A 22,197-nucleotide genomic window follows, 5' to 3' on the forward strand; every position below is an offset into this window, starting at 1 on the left:
ATTCCTCAGATAAAGGATGGAGCCAGTAAAATCCACTGTGAGAAAGGAAAAGCATTGTATATATAATCATCTATATAGAGCAAATGCATTTAGAGGATAGCATGCAGCATTTTAGAGATTAAGCCTACAATAGATGCCCAGATTGTCCCAGTAGTAATCCTATATTTGCATTTATCTGAACCGTTTGTATAACAATATATACATTAAAGTGAATGAGGCTAAGTTGCAATGCCAGATACAGCCTGTTGGCAAGGGTGGCACTGTAAATTCACAAGCACTATGACCGCTGTGTTTCTGTGAATGCATAGTTATCACTACACAAGTTCTTTACCCATCTTTTGAGATGTGTTTTGTGTGGATCTATACAAAGCCGTATATTATATATGAAAAGCTACAACATCCTTAAAGGGGTTTTCCAGTTAAATTGGCCTCAGCGGTCACCTTTTGGGTTATATCACTGATACGTATAGTATAAGGCTGCAGCATTCGCCTAAGCTTCTTCACTTCTGGCCTGACCAGTATGGACATCAAATGGAATGGAGGGCCCAGTGGAGGACTGAAGAAGTATCTGTTTTTATTTTACCCCACCCCGGCTCTCCCCGTGGATATAAATATATATAGATCTATTTATATATAATATATCTTTTCATTGAGGTATCCCCTTAAAAGCAGCTTTGCATCCCCATTTAGCGGGTCTTTGTTCTGAATTTTGGTAGTTCTTCCAATAGTTCCAACTTTCTAAACTTACTCAGGTTTGTCGTGTCTCTTGGAAAATTGTCATAAATTTACATTACAGAGACTGCACAAAGCTGTCAAGATGAGTTTTCAGTTTTCTAAAAAAAATACATCATTAGCTTTTGTACCTGGACATTCACGCTTTAGGGATTCACTGCCCTAGAGATGGAGAACAGATGTGGTTTTTGTGCCTTGTGCTTTACTGAAGTGACTGTCAGGGAAAAAGAAAAGGAAATCGTAAGTGTGTACTAAAGAACAGTGGCAGCGAACATAATGCCAGCATGTGTCACCAACATGAGTGCTGTCACCTGCTGTCCCCAACAGCTGTCTACCTGGCACATCTCTAACTTGTCATGCATCTGTCTCTACAGACCATCGTGCTACTTGACTGGTGTGAGGTTTTCTTATGACAAGGGAAGTTAGCGTGCTGTCTTTTAATTCCTATGAATGTTATTTTGACCCTGGAGTTTCCTCAACTTTCTAAAATAAGTTCACCATACACTTCAGATGACTGCCTGCTGAGCCACCCATAGACATGGACATTTGGCTCAGCCAAACATGCATATGTTCTCATTGAGAAGCCCAAAAGCTGCTGCCAGTCACCTCTAGTAGTGACATGTTTCCTGAGGACACAAGAATGGGGCATGCACCCCAACATCTGCCGTTGGGGAGAGTCCTGAGGCTTCTATAGTCATGGTCAGCCAGCTCCACCAAAATCGTCAGCTTCACCTGGAATTAATGTGCAAAGAAACCTCTTTTAGTTGACCACTAAATTTGCATACAAAAATGGTCACTTATGGGGGTGGTCTTAGGATAGACTTCCAGAAAACATGTACAACCCCAAAAAGTATCAATAATACAATCATATTGTATCACATATTTTATCACATAGGCCTTTCCCACAAAACCAGGACTAGTCCTAGGACTAATACAGTAGCTCTGGTACTAAATATACAAGTCATACAAATGCATACATACCAGTACGTCACCCCTGATTCTTAGTTCACATGGTGACCATTCTATTTCTTATTTCCAGGTAGTCCCCTCTCAATCCTAGACCCCAGCAGGGCTCACCCACTTATTACTGGTCCCTACCATGGCTCAGTCTCTCATAACAAATTCTCGTTTGGCTCCCCTCTTATTCCTAGACCCCATTATGGTTCCCCCACTTATTACTGGTCCCTACCATGGCTCAGTCTCTCATAACAAATTCTAGCTTGGCTCCCCTCTCAATCCTAGACCCCAGCAGGGCTCCCCCACTTATTACTGGTCCCTACTAGAGATGAGCGAGTACTGTTCGGATCAGCCAATCCGAACAGCACGCTCGCATAGAAATGAATGGACATAGCCGGCACGCGGGGGGTTAAGCGCACCGGCTACATCCAAGCGGAAATACCAGGTGCATCCATTCATTTCTATGGAGCGTGCTGTTCGGATCGGCTGATCCGAACAGTACTCGCTCATCTCTAGTCCCTACCACGGCTCAGTCTCTCATAACAAATTCTAGCTTGGCTCCCCTCTTATTCCTAGAGCCCATTATGGCTCCCCCACCCATTCTTAGACCCCAGTATGACTTCCCATTCAGTTTTGCATTTTGACTGCTATCCTTAACTAGGTGCTGATTCACAAGAGAGGTTTTGATTCAGAGAGCTTTCATTCCGGTGATCCTGACCTATCTGGATTCACATAAAATATTTGGCAATATTTTGCCCTCCATTGACTATATTGGGGTCTGTTTTGTGTCTAATGTTTGTAAACTGAAAGCGGTGGATGAAAAACCCATGTAGAACTTTTTTGTCTGCCGATTTCTGGGAACTTTGCAACGGAGTCTCGTACGCAGCGATAACTTGTGCTTTGTAAGTTTAGTATAAAGCTGCAAGTGAAACATTATTACCAGTAGTTATGGTTGAAATATTTTATTGTCCTTGAAGTATATTACTTGCAGACGCAGCAAGAAGAAGGACTAATTAATGTCATTAATGCTAATGATGTTTTCTTTGAAGAAATAACTTGCTCTGTCAGGACCATTCACAGCAGAGCAGAGCCCTGGGTGAATAAACCGCTGTAGTTTCCTTTTTCATTCTCTTTGATGACTTGTGAAATGTATTCATGAAACCGAAACATTTGTAAACACTTTTTTTCATGATTTTTTTCCTCGTTGAGTCACAATTACACAGGGATACATTCAGAGTCACTTCATGAATACAATATTAGGGGCAATGTAAAACTAAGTCTGTCCTTAAAGGAACTCTGAAAAAAAAACAGATGCACTGCATTGTGTCTGAGGCATTATGCACATGACCGTGATGTTTTTTTTCAGACATAATATCCGTGAAAAAAGGTCGTATCTGTCTGTGCAAGTGCATGGATGACCCTTAGTCACATACCAGTGAATAATAGCCATGCAAAGGCCATTTTTGGAACAACCATTGCAGGGCCATGAATATCCTCAATTTCAATGGGTCTACTCACATGGCACTATCTATGTCCCTTTTCATGGATAAAGAGTGCATGGTGGTTTTTTGATGGCCATGAAAAAAAGGCCATGTGAATATACTCATTGAATTCAATTGTCTTGTGAATAAGCCCTAATACAAGGGCACAGAACACCAAAGAGAATCTTTCTCAGACCACGTACTAGCCATAACACGCATCAACATTCCCCAGAGCTATATTTAACGTGAATGTCAGCCCTAAAACATTTTTTTTTCTTAAAAGGATCAAAATCCCTAATTTCTTAAATGAATTAATAGTGGTGGGAGCTCTGTCTTTTCTTATTCAGAGTAGAAAATCCTCAACTGACATCCCAACTAGAGATGAGCGAGCAGTATTCGATCGAATACCTCGCCGCCATAGGAATGCGTGTAAGCGGCCGAATATTCGATGCGATTAACCCCTTGGTGTTCAGCTGCTTACACGCATTCTTAAGGCATCGATGTAGTCGATTGAATACTACTCGCTCATCACTAATCCCAACAATTGCCTGCGGATTGTACTAGAATGGAGATGCTAAATCCAAGTTAGTAATATGATAGTATGTAATAAGATCCTACACTCCCCCTAGTGATAGCTACTTGTTATCAAATATGCTACAGCAAATAGTAAGTTTTCTATCTCACCCTAGTGCTCGATTTACATTAGTACTGTCATTAGTTCTGTACTATGTAGTTCTGTAATCAGTTCTGTAGGTTTGTCCTATATTCTGCTGCTGCTTTTGTGTGAATGAGAGGATGCAGAAGCTCTTGTTTTCTCTTAGTGCAGTGTATTGGGGACTGCATAGCAGATACTTTCCACCCCTGCCCTAGCTCAGGAACAACTGAAAATTAGAGGAAGAACCTGCAGAAGGAAAATCTGTTAAGATTCCAAATATAAGTATTTTACATCAATGCAAGGAATTTGAAGTTCTGTATCTAAAAACATGGTGTTAAAAGGTGCATATTCATTGTGAGGTTTTACATAGGCTTTCAAGTTTCCCATCTCAAAGTCAGTCAATACTGTATCTGTATGATAAGCTGTCTTATTAAATATATGCTACATGTATAATAGTGTTTTAACTTTAATGTCCCAGTGGCCTCAGATAAGAAGTAAATGTTATCTCACAGCTGTCTATCATAGCATATGATACATGATATTTTGTACTTCCTTGTGAAAACGTATTTTAGCATTAGATCAAACACGCATAACCATAGATCCCAGTCCCAGCTTCATGCAAAATATAATTACTGAAGCTAAGAGAGCCTAGTCATTTTATATGTGTTTCATAGCATCAAGATTTCACCTTACCCAAAGGAGAATCTTAGTGAAGGTCTTACCTTTACAGCATCAGATTACTGCATATTGGGTGATTATTACATAATGATAAGCACATAGTTAACATTCATTGCCATAATAGTACTGCTTTGTACTTGCAGAGACCCACAGTTATCTAGAGCGGAGAGCAAAGTCCTGGCAGGAGAAGAAACTCTCCTACAACTCTTTTTAGCTAATTTGTTTAAGTATGAGACTCTGATTTTCATGGAAATGGAGCTGCAATGGAGAATAAGAAAGACATCTCTAGAAAATGTAGAAGTAACTACCCATAGAAAACTTTTGATTTGTCCCCATCCCCAAACAGCATAGAGCAGCATCTCCTTTCCTGGCCCCCACATGGCATAACGCCCCATTTACACACACCATGTCCCACAGTGGCCCCTGCACATAGTATAACGCCCCATAGAGGCCCCACCACACAGGATAATGTCTCATAGCAGTCCCTCCACACAGTATAATCTCCCATAGTGGCCCCTCCAAACAGTATAATGTCACATAGCGTTTGGTGTAAATATTAGAAAAATTTCAGGTTCGGCAGAACCCAAAATTTTTGAGGTTCACTACCCAATAACCCAAGAACTGTTATACTATGGGGTCTGAAGAAATTATATAATGATTAGAGTCCCAGGGGAGGTCAGAAACAGAAAAAACTGTTGCTCACCTTTCCTTGGGTCCAGTGCGACTCCCCGCTGTCGTCAGCGCTTCAGACTGACATAACAGATGTGTGTTACGTTGATGTCATCATGGATCACAATGCCAGCCTGACCCACATGATGTCTGTGACATAATTGAAGATGCCCAAAGACAGCAGTCCGAAGAGGACGCATCAGAGCCCAGGAGAGTTAACACTGTTATGTTTGCTATTCTCCCCTGGGTCTCTAATTACTCTGGGGTCTGAAGAGTTATATAGTATTTTGTGTCTATTCTGAATGCAGCGGCCAGGCTCATCTACCAGGCTAGACGCTACAGCGATGCCTCCGGTCTGTGCCAGTCGCTACATTGGCTGCCCATTCAATATAGAATAAAATATAAAGTTATCACCCTCATCCACAAGGCTCTCCATAATGCCGCACCTCCCTACATTTCCTCCCTCATCTCTGTCTACCGCCCAACCCGTGTTCTCTGCTCACTCAATGACCTAACACTTACATCCTCTATTATCAGAACCTCCCACGCTCGTATACAAGACTTCTCCCGAGCTGCACCACTTCTCTGGAATGCTCTACCCCGGACAATAAGATTAACTCCCAATTTCTACAGTTTCAAACGCAAACTAAAGACGCATTTTTTCAGACAGGCCTATCACAATTCCTAATGCAAACCCTTCTTGATGCCTTTTCAGCCTAACATATTTGTCCATGCTCTATCCACATGTTAAAGGACACTACTAGTGATGGCCCATAAAGCTTTGTTTGTGTAATGGCTGCAACCTCTATTACAAAATTGTCTGAACACTGTATAAGCAATGCCGCCCCTCCTACCTCTTGTGTCATCCCCTCTACCTCATAGATTGTAAGCTCTTGTGAGCAGGGCCCTCAGTCCCATTGTGTGAAATGACGTTCTTTGTTTTGTATCTGTCTGTATCTGAACCCTACAAATTGTACAGCGCTGCGGAATATGTTGGCGCTATATAAATAAAATTTATTATTATTATTATTGTGGGTGGCGAACGCCAAAAAATGTTATGTTTGGCCGTTTCCAAAATTTTGGGAAAATTCGTAATGAGAATCTATTCATTCACCCTAATGTATGTGTCAATATGGCAAATTTTTACTGAGTAGAGAGGCCTCTGTGGGGCATTATACTGTGTGGAGGGGCCATTATGGGACATTATACTGTGTGGAAGGGTGTTGTGGGACGTTATACAGTATGGAGGGATCATTATGGATCATTATGGTGTGTGGAAGGGCCATTTTGGAACATTATAGTGTATGGAGGGGTCATTATGGGACATTATAATGTGTGAAATGGCAATTATGGGACATTATTCTGCCACAGGGATCTTTGGAGTGAAGGGGAAGCCTGAGCTTTCTGAGCAGCCCAGGGCCAGTGGTACCCTTAATCCGCCCCAACTGTTGAAGCCCCCCCCTCCTTTCCTCATATTCCTGTATTCATGATAGACAGCTAACTCTGTTTATATAGACGTACAGGAAAAGCTGCCAGTCATTGAATAGGACCGCCTACTTGACTCCTAAAAAAAAATAGCAGGACTGTAAACAAATAAAATACAAGTTAAGTTGAATCTTTTCCATCTCCAACAAAACTATACATCCATCTGTTCAGTTTCTACTAGAATCTGCTTGGTAATATCCCTGCATATCAGACACCGTGTTGACATTGAAGGTTCCCGTTAATTCTCATGTACCTACAATTTAGCAGAGGGCGCACACAGATCTGCTAATTGGTTTTGCATAGCGGTGTGATGTACAATATGACATCTGTCTCCAGTCATCACAAGACGTCCTGGAGATTCTAACCCTGTGTAAATTTTTGTGTTTGAAGAATATCGAGATGAAAAATAAGGTGCAGTAGATTATATCATACTACAGGAAAAATATATTTCCATCACAGTAATATGATAACTTCACATACGTAAATTATTCCGCAAACTACTCCGCTCATTGCAGACTCAAAGATATTTCAATGTGACTTCATTTAAAAGTAAAGAATATATTCCTCAAAGAGACATCTGGCATCCTATGGAGATGAGACAGCGATCCCGGCAGATGACGCTGGTATGATTAACATGTCCCCATGTGACTCCTGCTGCGCAACCCAGTGGGATTCCATAAATGTTCAAAACAGTGACATTAATAAAGCTTCAAGATTTATTACAAACGCTGCGGGACATAATGAAAATGATTATTAGCAAAGATTTGTGAATGACGATATTATTGACTTGAGAATATTGTGAAAGGGAACTAGATTTACAGAATTGTGCAAAGATTTTAGGCAGGTACCTACAAAATGCTGGAAAGTCTGAACACCATACTGGCTGGGGACCCCCCAATGGTCAGGAGACCCCCTAAGCTGGTACAATTGTGTAACCAGCGCTTCGTTAATTTCTGTGGGACTTCCAGGACTGTAATCTCCGTCAGTGCCCGCAGCCCCATAGAAGTGAATGGAGCGCCCGGAACACCAGCACATTGGTGCACCATTCATAAAATGCCTTGGACTTTCAGTCTCCTGTCCTCCTGATCTCTGTGGGACCCCATGATTAGGACCCCTGCGAATGAAAACTTATCAATAAGTTACCATAACGAAAGAACTCCTGTAAAAACTACACCCCTTTTAAAGTATGATTGAGCGAATGTCGGGAGTTGATCCAACGGTTTCAGTCAGACCTAACCAGAACTGCTGTTATATTCTGGGGTCTCTTAAGAGCCTAGAGTGTGACTAGCAGGAGCCCATGGGAGGTCAACAAACAAAAAACAGTGTCAGGCCTCGTTCACATCTGCGTTGGTATTCTGTCCGGGAGAGTCCACATGAGGACCCCCCTGAATGGACTACCGAATGCAACTGCAAGCGGTGTGCCAGTGAAAGCACACAGACCCCATAGACTATAATGGGCTCCGTGTGCTTGCCGCCAGATCTCCGCAGGGATCATGTGGACAATCTACTTTCCTGTCCACATGATTTGTGCACGGCAAGCACACGGACCCATTATACTCTATGGGGTCTGTGTGCTTTTACTGCACAGCGCTTGCAATTGCGTTTGGTATTCCGTTCGTGGGGGGCCCATGCGGACTCCCCAAACGGAATACCGAACGCAGATGTGAACAAGGCGTCAGCCACCTCCCTTGCGCTCTGGCTCTGCTTCTGGTTCTCTTCACGCCTCCTGAATGATGTTATAGACTGATGATGTCTCGCTTGTGTCTTTGTCTCATGATCCCATGTCACCACTAACAGACCCGAAGAGGACGAAGATCACAGCCAGAGCCCGAGAGGGGTGGGGATAACACTGCCCAGCCCTAAGGAGATGACTATTTTAGCAGATACATTATAGTTGTGGGGCCTGGAACACATTTTGCATCATGGTCCAGGTGCTTCATGTTACGTCTCCATTTACATCTATATAAAGTGTATACCCACTGCAACCTAAGGCATAACTTCTGTACTAGTGGAACGTGTTCAAAAAAGCTGATTTCAAAATAAGCTTTTTAGTATTTTTATTATACTTCTTGCCCTATATGGAAACCTATAATCTAAGACTATTGTGAATGAGGCCTTTCTGACTTGTCCAAGTTTTCTCATTATCTTCCTCGTGTCCGTCTGTTCTGCGGTGATACAGACATCTTTATTTTCATGCTCCCATATTACAACACAGCTCCGCTGCGATCTGCATCTGTTCTATGTTGACGCTTTGGCCAATATTGATAACTGATGGATATTCTTGCCATGTGGGTTTTGCCGTTGCTATGTTCTACACATTCCAATTTAAGAAACATATATATTTAATGGAATACTATAGAGATTATGGCGGTTTGGTTATAGTCATGTAAATTGTTAAGGCCGTTTCATACGACAGTGACTGCTCCTATGGTTCATATAAACATTGTGTGCATTTCCTAATGTCATAAAATATTAAGATTTCTCCCATCTGGAAAAAGTATGTCTTACTTTTTAAACCATGTTATACTCTTGTGCATACTGAGAAAGCTCAGATACTTAATTGGTTTGGACCCAAAGCCAGAAATGTGTGCTCAGGGGCTCATCCTTCAGTAGTTTTGTGTTTGCGGAGCAGATGCCATGTACTATGTAATATTTTCTCACAGTAGGGGATATATGTAGCAAACTGCTGCCTGCCATGAGATCAAGTTCAGTCTCATATATTTGCTCTTGATATCTTTCTGATACTTCTAATAATGTCCACATAGCAAGGACTTCTACTGTAAAGCTACATGACGAACATTTGTCTGTATCTAGGACATGTGACCCAACACCAGACATGTGATCACGACAATGAATTGATTGCTTTGGTTTCACCCCATTGTAAAATTGTGGAACTGTGATTGATTTGCAATGACTATGTTCACACCTGCAGTGGAGTTTTCTCTAGAGCCTGAAATGGACGGATGAAAAGCTCCTGCATGCTCAAGTTTTTTGTCTATTGTTCCAGTTTAAAAATAAGGGACAGCAGATAGATCCCATTATAGTCAATGGGGTCCATTAGTCTCCATATGTATCTGCTATGTTAGTGGTCCGCCTGTCTGTTGTTCTGGTCCTTCAATAGTCATAACAATGGACAGCCCAAATCAGATGTGTATGTAGCCTTATGCCAGATTCATATTAGAGTTGTCTGTCCATTGTTCTGGTCCAATTCCAGCTGTTTCTACTGCTCGCAGTTATCAGCCAGCTCCTGCTATTGCTTTTTGTGAGGCCTTACATCTCACCATAACAGATAGCCTATCCTAATGATAATATTCAGGAAAACCCTTTTTATCTACTGAACTTTTGAAGTTTATGAAAGTATTAAAATACTCTAATTATTGTAGTTCATTAACCAGTGACGTGTGACATATCTGTACAAATAATGTCTCAGCCCCCGGAATAGAGTTGTATTACTGAAATGATTAATGCTGACTTTCCCAATGTGGCTAGACATTGCTAATATACTTTCCTGTCTAGTGTGGAAGGATATTAAGATAAATGAATGTGCAGTTTGCGAGAAATGCCTTATTAGCTTGGAAATCAATCTTGATGGCGGCTGGGGGTAGTGGTCTCTCTATGGTAGCAAGGAATGGTTATAAATACGTGTTTACAATTCTATTAAGAACTTTATTGGAATTAGGTAAAACTTTCCATGATGATGGGCTTGGTGAAAAGAGTCAACTTCTAATTTACTACTAGAGACTTATTAGCCATCAACGTTACTCAGTATTAGGTTGACTAAAATGAGCAAAACCTGAAAACATGAGGCATTATAGTATTGGACAGAGTAGACTGGAACTGCGAGAGTCGCATCTAAGGGGGGGCTTCAGTTCAGGACCCCTAGAACACCATTTCAGTGCTCCAATGCAATAAACAAAATGTACAACTGGCTCCACAACAAAGATGCTTTACCTAGCAATGTATAAGGAAATATATAAAAGTTCAGATGTCAATGAAAATGGGTTTTTTTTCAAAGTTCTGGATTTTTGTTAAGGTATTAAAACAATAAAACAAACAAATAACTATATAAATTTGGTTCTACCGTAACTGTAGCAACCCACTGAATATAGGCAACATGTCATTTTGGATGCACAGTGAATTCTATACGAACAAAACCCAAAAGAAAATCGTGCAAATGCAGTTTTTTTTCAAAATTCCCTCGTTCTGAAATGTTTTGCAGCTTCCCAGTAGAATATTAAATTGTACCACAATAAGGTATAATCTGTCTTTGAAAAAGCAAGCCCTCATACAGCTCTGTTAGTGGAAAAGTAGAGTTGTCGAAGGAAAATAGAAAAGTGGCTGCAGTGGGAAAGGGTTGAAGAGCAGAGATCTATCAAAGGGTGCATTCATACTTAGTAACGTGCCGCGTGATGTGGCACGTATAACAGCGTGTGAGACTTTGCGCGCCGTAAAAGCTCCCATTGATTTCAATGGGAGCCTGGATCGTATATGCCGCAAAATAACGCAGCATATAGGATGCAGGCTCCCATTGAAATCAATGGGAGCTTTTACGGCGCGCAAAGTCTCACACCGTATACGTGCCACATCACGCGGCACGTTACTCCGTGTGAATGCACCCAAAGTCTGATCTTCACAACACATGTTGAGGAAGTGTGTCAAGGCAAAAACAAAAATCGTCATGTTGCAATAAAAAGAAAAAAAAAGTGCAAAAATAAAGTGTTTAAGTAAAAAATACCATATATATATATCATTATTAATATGTCTTATATATATGGTTATCATCAATAGTAAACTGGAATACTGTCATTTTATTCATTTAAAGGGAGTCTACTGAACATACCATTTTTATGTCAAAGTGTAATCCCACAACCAGGACTTTTTAATCTTTATGTTGGAGGACAGTGGTTGGTGGTGACTACAGGCGAAAATGGGTTTAGGTAGGCTGGTCACACATCAGGTGCACCAAACATCTAATTTCCATATGAATTAAATGGGGGGTTTTTCGTCCGCAAGAGTGCCCTTTGACACAAATAAGGTAAGTCCACTATCCCTACAACAGCATATACTGTAAGGGGTATACATATAAGTAAGCTAAATACATAAAAATAAAATACAATTTTAGTGGTGTTAGACTCACTTTAACAAGTGTAATTAATAATAAAACGGCCAAATATATGAAAGGAAAGGCTGTTACACACTTTAACAAGTGTATAGAATGAATGTAAAATAAACTTTGTTAACCTTAAACCATAGCCCAGGCTTCAGATACTCACGGACTTATTTGCGCTTTGCCTGTATGACATCATTCTCACATGAGAGTCATTATGGTACATTAGCTACTTTAAATGGGCTCTGAATTAAAGATGGGAAAGATGAAAAACAGACACTAAAAAGTCCAAGGAAAATGTTTTTGTCTCTTTAATGGAGTCTAATTCTGAATGTTTTGTTATGCCAATGCTGCTATTATTATCCACACACATCGCACACTGTAATTGCTGTAGATCTACAATACAGCCTGCAGGTTGCTAGAAGTATTGTAATGGTGTTGTGTGATGATAATACAACTTGTCAGGTGGCGTTCTGTGATCTTCAGACATTTACTGGCAATTTATTAATGATAGAATTAGCATAAGTGAGGAATAAAATGGGTTCTCTAGGTCATGAATGTTCTTACATATGAGAAGTTCAGGAGCGGTAACCAGACTATTATTGTACACTCATTGACAAAAAAATAACACACACCGGTAGAAAAGTCAGGTTGCTGCAAAACTCAACATGCAGTTGTATTTCAGATAGATATGTCAAGCATTACAGGTGAGGTCGGATTAGATACTAGGTCTTCCCACAAGAGGGAGTAAAAGTGCTTCCCCCACAAAGGCTCTCAGAGACTACTTTTGGGTAGTGTATCTCTTGGTGAGAGATTGTCAACTGGCTGCTAGACATCTCTCTACAAATCACTTGAAGGCATTTTGTTCTGTTGACAAACTTAGGGGGTGTATCATTGGAGAGAAGCAGGATGGTCGCTTTGATTCATTGCCTGCAGTCTGGGCCATTCTGACTTAGTAGTTAAGAGGTGTTGGGTCCAGTGGTTATGTGAGATGTCCCAGACAGGCCACCAGTAGATAGGATCATCTGATCCACCAACAAGCAGGTGCTGCTCTTACATTTTATTTTGAAATTATTTTTACTACAGAGAGGAAGAATTCTCCAGTGTTTGGTGTTATAAGGATCAAATAGTCTTCTACAGTTCATACTGAGGTTTAACATCTGAACCTCATAAATACATTAACAATAAGCATTTTGACACTCAGGAAATGAGGTCTCTGACTAGCAACCATCCATTAGAACTGTGGTTATTTCGTGTGTATTGTGAGAGACCAGGACCCCGAAGTGTCAATCGGACTGCAGGTGCTCAGTGATTTCGGGTATCTCTTCTGTTGTGTTTCATTATCATTTTGACCTTTTTTAAATTATCAACTGGACAATTCCTTTAAGCTTAGGTTTAAAAAATATATAAAGGGTCATCAAATCCAACCTGTAACCCTACTATGCTGGTCTAGAGGAAGGCAAGGCCCAATATCCCATGTTGTGGAGAAATATCTTTTCATGTGCAAATATGTGATATAAAAAAAAAAAATACTTTAAGGGGATGTCCAGGAATTGGATAGGCTCCGGAGGGGCCCAGGGCAGATATAAAATAAAAAACAAAGCAAAATAACAAAACGCCACCACCCCAGACTAATTCCAGTGACCACCATCACCCCCCCCCCCCCCCCCCCCGACTAATTCCTGGGCCACTCCTTTAAAAATAATGTGTATGTTTTTCTACAATAGAATTTCTAGGACAAATAAGTATATAGGATAGAAAAGAAAAATGATAATGTTTTCTCTCTCTCTCTCTCTCTCTATAGCATAGATTGTACATATTTTCAGCATCTGTTAAAACAAATACATAAAAAATATGTTAAGAACATGATGTGAATGACCCCTAAAGTATTAACATGATTGAATATCTGTTTCTCCTAGGAAGAATTTCTCTAATGGCCAGGATTCCTTAAAAAGGCAAAACTCAACCACAAGCAGGGCGGTCACACTCACCCCGCAGGCCCTTAAGCACATATGGGTCCGCACTGCACTGATAGAGAAAGTTCTGGATAAAATTGTGCAGTACATTGTAGATAATAGCAGGTAAGGATAACGTAAGCTTCTTTTTTAAAGCCATAACTGTATACTGACTTATACATTGCATTAAAGGAATCAATAAAAAAAACAAAAAACTTTTCCTGTATTAGGGGAGCTTTACTGTTTGTCTGACCTCTGTGAAGGAGTCGGAATTGGCGCTTTGGCCTACTGCTTCCCAGGCTGTGGACTCTTATACAGATGATAATGGGTTGTCAGGAGTGGAAAGATAGGTTGGAGACCCCTCAGTGACTAGCTTCTCCAAAGGGGTATACCAGTTACCTCTTATTGATGATCTATCCTCAGGATACGCCATCAATAAGAGATCCATGGGGGTCAAACACTCGGGACTCCTTCAGTATTACAGCAGCTGTGCAATGTTATTACAGTCTGCAGTAATAAACAGATGGTGTGCGATGGAAATGGTGAAGGGGTCACAGAGCCTTACAAATCCCATCAAACTGCTGATCAGCGGTTGTCATCAGTGTTGGACCCCCAGTGGTCTCATATTCTTTAGTCATCAATACAAAGGAACTGGAATACCCTTATATCCACCTTTTAAAAATGAATGGAATATCAATAGCACAGACCATGAATTTTAAAGGGGCTCTATGAGATTGGTTCAAATCCGGCGCGTGTGCAGTAGCGCTCCCTCCGGAGCGCTACTGCGCACGTTCTGGCGCCATTTTTCTCAATAGCAGTACGCTCGTGTCCTTGAGACAAGCGATACTGCGCATGTGCCAGATTTGAACCAATCCCACTGGAAAAAGAGGACGATGAAGCCGGGGAAGAGCAAAGACCGGAGGGCATCGCCGAAAGAAGAAGAAGATGTGCCAGAAGATGACGTCGGACAGTGCATGACCGCCCACCGTGCATGGTAAGTATAATTTACATATATGGTTTTATGCATTTATTTTAAAATGGGGGGGGGGTGTTAAAATAACATTAGCGGTGACTGAATAGCCTTTTTTTCTTTGTTCTTGTTTATTGTCTGTTTCACATCGGTACAGTCACCCGGCATCTCCACCCTGTGTATTATATATAATACTAGAGGGAGGACCCGGCTTCGCACGGGTATATTACATTTTATGTTTGTGTAGTGGCCCCATAAGAATTGTCCAATTTTGCACTGGTGTATTTTGTATGCTGTTTGTGTGTATGTCCATAAGCGTCATGCGATTATGTGTATCTCATTTTGGATGTCAGTGAAAAACCTGTGATCAGTTGTTATGGATACCTGGAGTAAAGCTGTATCTAATCCTTCCCCGTGTAGTACTGTGTTTAGATGCAAGTATCCAATCCTTGTTGGTGTGGTACTGTGTGCAGATGCACATATCTAATCCTCCCCGTGTGGTATTGTGTGAAGAGGCGCGTATCTAATCCTCCAGTAAGTGAAACTGTGTGCAGACGCGCATATCTAATGACTCTGGCGTGCGGAACCGTGTGCAGATGCGCGTATCTAATACTCTGGCATGTGGTACTGTGTGCAGATGCACGTATCTAAACCTCCCCTGTGGTATTGTGTGAAAAGGCGCGTATCTAATCCTACGGCATGTGGAACTGTGTGTAGACGTGGGTATCTAATCCTACGGCATGTGGTACTGTGTGCAGACGTGCGTATCTAATCCTACGGAATTTGGTACTGTGTGCAGACGCGCTTATCTTATCCTCTGGCGTGTGGTACTGTGTGCAGACACACGTATTTAATCCTCCCCCGTGTGGTACTGTGTGAAGAGGCGCGTATCTAATCCTACGGCGTGTGGAATTGTGTGAAGAGGCGCGTATCTAATCCTACGGCGTGTGGAACTGTGTGTAGACGTGTATCAAATCCTACGGCATGTGGTACTGTGTGTAGACGCGCGTATCTAATCCTACGGCATGTGGTACTGTGTGTAGACGTGTGTATCTAATCCTAAGGCATGTGGTACTGTGTGTAGACGCACGTATCTAATCCTACGGCATGTGGTACTGTGTGCAGACGCGTGTATCTAATCCTATGGCGTGTACAACTGTGTGAAGACACGTGTATCTAATCCTCCCCTGTGTGGTATTGTGTGAAGAGGCGCGTATCTAATCCTACGGCATGTGAAACTGTGTGTAGAGGCGTGTATCCAATCCCCCGGCATGTGGTACTGTGTGCGCATATCTAATCCTACGGCATGTGAACTGTGTGTAGACGCGCGTATCTAATCCTCCCCCTGTGTGGTACTGTGTGTAAACACGCGTATCTAATCCTCCCCTGTGTGATACTGTCTGCTGAGACATGTATCTAATTCTCTGGCTTGTGGTACTGTGTGCAGAGACACGTATCTAATCCTCCAAAGTGTGGTATTGTGTGAAGAGGCGCGTATCTAATCCTCTGGCGTGTGGAACTATGATTAGACGCGCGTATCTAATCCTACTGCATATGGTACTGTCTGCAGACGCGTGTATCTAATCCTATGGCATGTACAACTGTGTGCAGACGCGCGTATCTAATCCTCTGGAATGTGGAGCTGTGTGTAGACGCGTGTATCTAATCCTATGGCATGTGGTACTCTGTGCAGACGCGTGTATCTAATCCTATGGCGTGTACAAATGTGTGCAGACGCACGTATCTAATGCTCTGGAGTGTGGAACTGTGTGTAGACGCCTGTATCTAATCCTTCGGCATGTGGAACTGTGTGCAGAAATGCGTATTTAATCCTCTGGTGTGTGGGACTGTGTGGAGACCCGTGTATCTAATCCTCTGGCGTGTGATACTGTGTGCTGATCTGTGTATCTAATCCTCTGGAGTGTGGAACTGTGTGTAGACGCCTGTATCTAATGCTTCGGCATGTGGAACCGTGTGCAGGCGCACGTATCTAATCCTATGGCATGTGGTACTGTGTGCAGAAGTGCGTATTTAATCCTCTGGTGTGTGGGACTGTGTGCAGACCCGTGTATCTAATCCTATGGCGTGTGGTACTGTGTGTAGACGTGTGTATCTAATCCTAAGGCATGTGGTACTGTGTGTAGACGCACGTATCTAATCCTACGGCATGTGGTACTGTGTGCAGACGCGTGTATCTAATCCTATGGCGTGTACAACTGTGTGAAGACACGTGTATCTAATCCTCCCCTGTGTGGTATTGTGTGAAGAGGCGCGTATCTAATCCTACAGCATGTGAAACTGTGTGTAGAGGCGTGTATCCAATCCCCCGGCATGTGGTACTGTGTGCGCATATCTAATCCTACGGCATGTGAACTGTGTGTAGACGCGCGTATCTAATCCTCCCCCTGTGTGGTACTGTGTGTAAACACGCGTATCTAATCCTCCCCTGTGTGATACTGTCTGCTGAGACATGTATCTAATTCTCTGGCTTGTGGTACTGTGTGCAGAGACACGTATCTAATCCTCCAAAGTGTGGTATTGTGTGAAGAGGCGCGTATCTAATCCTCTGGCGTGTGGAACTATGATTAGACGCGCGTATCTAATCCTACTGCATATGGTACTGTCTGCAGACGCGTGTATCTAATCCTATGGCATGTACAACTGTGTGCAGACGCGCGTATCTAATCCTCTGGAATGTGGAGCTGTGTGTAGACGCGTGTATCTAATCCTATGGCATGTGGTACTCTGTGCAGACGCGTGTATCTAATCCTATGGCGTGTACAAATGTGTGCAGACGCACGTATCTAATGCTCTGGAGTGTGGAACTGTGTGTAGACGCCTGTATCTAATCCTTCGGCATGTGGAACCGTGTGCAGACGCGTGTATCAAATCCTTCAGTGTGTGGAACTGTGTGCAGAAATGCGTATTTAATCCTCTGGTGTGTGGGACTGTGTGGAGACCCGTGTATCTAATCCTCTGGCGTGTGATACTGTGTGCTGATCTGTGTATCTAATCCTCTGGAGTGTGGAACTGTGTGTAGACGCCTGTATCTAATGCTTCGGCATGTGGAACCGTGTGCAGGCGCACGTATCTAATCCTATGGCATGTGGTACTGTGTGCAGAAGTGCGTATTTAATCCTCTGGTGTGTGGGACTGTGTGCAGACCCGTGTATCTAATCCTATGGCGTGTACAACTATGTGAAGACACGTGTATCTAATCCTCCCCTGTATGGTATTGTGTGAAGAGGCGCGTATCTAATCCTACGGCGTGTGGAACTGTGTGTAGACGCGCGTATCCAATCCCCCGGCATGTGGTACTGTGTGTAGATGCGCGTATCTAATCCTGTGGCATGTGGTACTGTGTGTAGACGCGCGTATCTAATCCTCCCCCGTGTGGTACTGTGTGCAGACGTGCATATCTAATCCTTTGGCGTGTGGAGCTATGTGTAGACACGCGTATCTAATCCTACTGCATGTGGTACTGTGTGCAGACGTGTGTATCTAATCCTATGGCATGTACAACTGTGTGCAGATGCGTGTATCTAATCCTCTGGAATGTGGAACTGTGTGCAGACGCGCATATCTAATCCTCTGGAATGTGGAACTGTGTGCAGACGCGTGTATCTAATCCTATGGCGTGTACAAATGTGTGCAGACGCACGTATCTAATCCTCTGGAGTGTGGAACTGTGTGTAGACGCCTGTATCTAATCCTTTGGCATGTGAAACCGTGTGCAAATGCACATATCAAATCCTTCAGTGTGTGGAACTGTGTGCAGAAATGCGTATTTAATCCTCTGGTGTGTGGGACTGTGTGCAGACCCGTGTATCTAATCCTCTGGCATGTGATACTGTGTGCTGATCTGTGTATCTAATCCTCTGATGCGTGTATCTCAGTTTGGATATCAGTGTTGTATTGTGCATGTGGAGTGACCGTGTGTATTGCAGTTGGAATATGAGTGAAAGACTTGCAGGTTTGTATTGGCTAAGGGGGGGGGGGGCACTGTATTTGGAATGCTATATCTCAGCAACGGTACGTCCGAGCGAGTTGGAGTCTTGTCTTAAACCTTCCCGGATACCTGAAGTATCTCTGTACCAAATTTGGTGAAGATCGGTCCAGTCGTTTGGTTCGCATTAGAGTACAGACAGACAGACAGACGGATGGACAGACAGACAGACAGACAAGAATTCATTTTTATAAGATAGGGAGATATAAGTTCTTTGCCAGATTCAGGCGGGGTCTCCTGGAGACGTCTATTGTGTGAGCGCCATCACCAGGGTCTGGTCGCTCTGCAGCATCAGCTTCTCTATTCACGCATATGTGGGGCTCATATAGCATAATTTTGCTGATAGAGCCCCTTTAAAATGGACAGCTCAGCTGTTTTAGAACATGCAGCTCCCAGGATTGTTTACATGCTAGGCAGTCTGATACTTACAGTATTCTTAATAACTGCAGTTGTGGCTACTATAGTTGTATACTATAGTAGCCACAACTATACTATAGTCTCTGAGATACCCATAGGCTACTATGGCATCTGTTAATTCTATACATTTGTTTTTTATTGGACTCCACAGGATGGAATAGTATAGTCAAGTTAGATTTTATTTTTTATGTTAGCGTATTTTATCTTTTTTTTTTTTTTGTATACTGACTTACCCTTCGTTCACATCTACATTTGGTATTCTGTTCGGGGAGTCCGCATGGGGATCCCCTGAACGGAATACCGAACGCAACCGCAAACAATGTGCAGTAAAAGCACACGGACCCCATAGACTATAATGATGTCCATGTGCTTGTTGTGCACTGCCTGCACGAATCATGCGGGCAGGAAAATAGATTGTGAAATACTTTCCTGTCCGCATGATTCCTGTGGAGATCTGGCGGCAAGCACATGGACCCTCTTTAAGTCTATGGGGTCTGTGTGCTTTCACTGGCACACTGCTTGCAGTTGCGTTCGGTATGCCGTTCGGGGGATGGGTCCTCATGCGGACTCCCCTGGATGGAATACCAACGCAGATGTGAACTAGGCCTTACACTGACACTATTTTTTTTTTTACTTCTGTCTGAGTAATAGACCACTATGAAGACAACATTTAGCTCGTACATTGGAGCTTTCTCAACATACATGTTAACAAAAAAAATGAAAAATGGATTCTGTACAGGGCCACACATATGGGCAGCACAATACGAGACCATAACCAGAAGGTGAATCTGCCATTCTGGGGCTAAATTAACTAATTGGTAACCCTTATGGACACTGTAATGGCTGTTGTTAGTGGTCGCCATCCAGTATCTGCCATTGTTGCGAGATGAACAGAGTCCAACTACTAAAATTTACAAAAACACACAATAAAAAAGTTTCTGAATATGAGCACTGCAGTCAGAAACTGCAATACAATTTGTGGCTTTATTAATGAATATTAATAATTGTATTAAATTGACAAATCTATGCATTCATTATTATGGCACACAACCAACGTAACCTGCTAGGAAGTACATTGTACAATGTATGTTACAGATTCAGTGGGCCACATTTACTAACAGTAGCGTTATAGCTGCTTTCTATGATCCAGTGAATAAATTAATTATTTAGTAATATAATCCTCCATTTGATCTCAGGATTAATAAATTTAAGTTAAAAAAAGAGAGCAAAGTACAGTTTTCGTATGAGCCCTAAGCCTTCTATGAACACATCAGAGTTCCCTATCCATCCAGCAGTGTGCTTCATGCAGAGTATATAGCCTGATACAAATCACTACAGTTACCACTATAGGTAAATGTACGTATAACTTGTAATGTATATAACCATTGTGTCCTAGGAGTCTTCTTACCTTCTTCCATGTGTAACTACAAGAACAAATTCTGCCAAAGTTTACTTATAAAATTCTACATGCACTATGGGATATCTGATCATTACCAACAGGATTATCAAAGTTTGTATTATATGACAAATGGTTCTAGGTGCAAGTGGAAATAATCTGCGGGTAGCGTCAGGAAATCCAGAGCAGCCTACCAAGAGATATTATGTGAGAACTCCGCACCACAAATCTGCAGCAATTTGCAGAGCAATATCAGTGGATGACCTTTACGAAACTTACAGCAAAGGTTTTTCACTGGGATTTCATTTTATTTTTAGCTATACCCATCCTTGGTGTACATCACTCATAATGAGATCCACAAAGATAAGGGAAGGAAGATGGGAAGATTAGCAGTAGTAGATGCTGAAGTGGCTCCATGAAGAAATAAATTGTGTTGCCATTTCCAGGGCTGTGAAATTGTGTAGGGCAAACCACAGACTTCAACGTCTGTAAGGTCTCTAGTTTTCCATAGTCCACTTCAACTCTGACTTCTTCATAAATGGCTGAAAGTCATGATTAGACAAAAGCAGTAAAGCACCTCTATTTCACAAAAACTAGTGAATTCTTCTGAAAGTATATATGCAAAAAACAATGCATGTAATTAATTATACAGTATCAATAATTATATAATACAATTCCAATTTAATGATTTTATTTCAAAGTCAAAGTTGATAATTTTTGTGCAACTCTGACCCTACCCAAAAGTGGCCAGACTTTGACCACAACTCTGAAAAGACCCCAGAGTATAATAATTGTTCATGGGTGGTCCACTATGGGGCATAATAGTGTGTGCAGGGGCCCCTATTGGGCATAATAGTGTGTGTAGGGGCCACTATGGGGCATAATAGTGTGTGCAGGGGCCACTATGGGGCATAATAGTGTGTGCAGGGGCCCCTATTGGGCATAATAGTGTGTGCAGGGGCCACTATGGGGCATAATATTGTGTGCGGGGGCCACTATGGGTCATAATAGTGTGTGCAGGGGCCCCTATTGGGCATAATAGTGTGTGCAGGGGCCACTATGGGACATAATACTGTGTGCAGGGGCCACTATGGGACATCATACTGTGTGCATGGGGCCACTATGGGGCATAATAGTGTGTGCAGGGGCCACTATGGGGCATAATAGTGTGTGCAGGGGCCACTATGGGGCATAATAGTGTATGTAATGGCCACTATGGATCATAATTGTGTGTGCAGGAATGCACTTTGTGCGGGTGGGGGCATGTCAAATGTTTGCCTAGGGGCCCAGCCATTCCTTGTTTCACCAGTAGTTATAGGGAAACCTAGAAATCCAAAATATATTGGTGAAACATGCGCTGAGAAGCATCTCCGTGCAGTAAAGCAGGGAAGGTTCAATAGAGCAAGTGTTTGGTTATCCAATAACCCAGACTGATAGTCTGTAATAGTGCCACTATGGGTGGTGCCACACAGTGTTGTGAAAGCAGCCATAGCTGGATTCTGTGATGGGGTTAGAGGTGCGTTCACTTATAAGTAAAACACTGATTACAGACCATTTATTGCTAGCGTTCCTATTACTATATGAGAAATAACCTGGAATTGACTGCTGCCTCTTACTTATGAGTGAACATACCTGTGGCCCCAGCACTGAATGCAGTTATATCTGCGTTTGGAGCACTGGGTGGCAGCA

At 42.3% G+C, this 22,197-nt stretch overlaps 1 protein-coding gene across 6 annotated transcripts in view; it reads left to right on the plus strand.

The window, feature by feature from the left end:
* The window catches only part of SGSM2 (small G protein signaling modulator 2), a 268,214-nt gene that overhangs the window by 186,056 nt on the left and 59,961 nt on the right, over positions 1–22,197 (plus strand). For all 6 annotated transcript variants that reach the window (XM_075263816.1, XM_075263817.1, XM_075263821.1 and 3 more), the window contains exon 4: positions 13,684–13,845. In XM_075263816.1, coding sequence (XP_075119917.1) covers positions 13,684–13,845 — 162 coding nt within the window. The remainder of the gene's footprint in view (positions 1–13,683; positions 13,846–22,197) is intronic.

The sequence above is a fragment of the Leptodactylus fuscus genome, chromosome 2 (assembly GCF_031893055.1).
Source record: "Leptodactylus fuscus isolate aLepFus1 chromosome 2, aLepFus1.hap2, whole genome shotgun sequence".
Lineage (NCBI taxonomy): Eukaryota > Metazoa > Chordata > Amphibia > Anura > Leptodactylidae > Leptodactylus > Leptodactylus fuscus.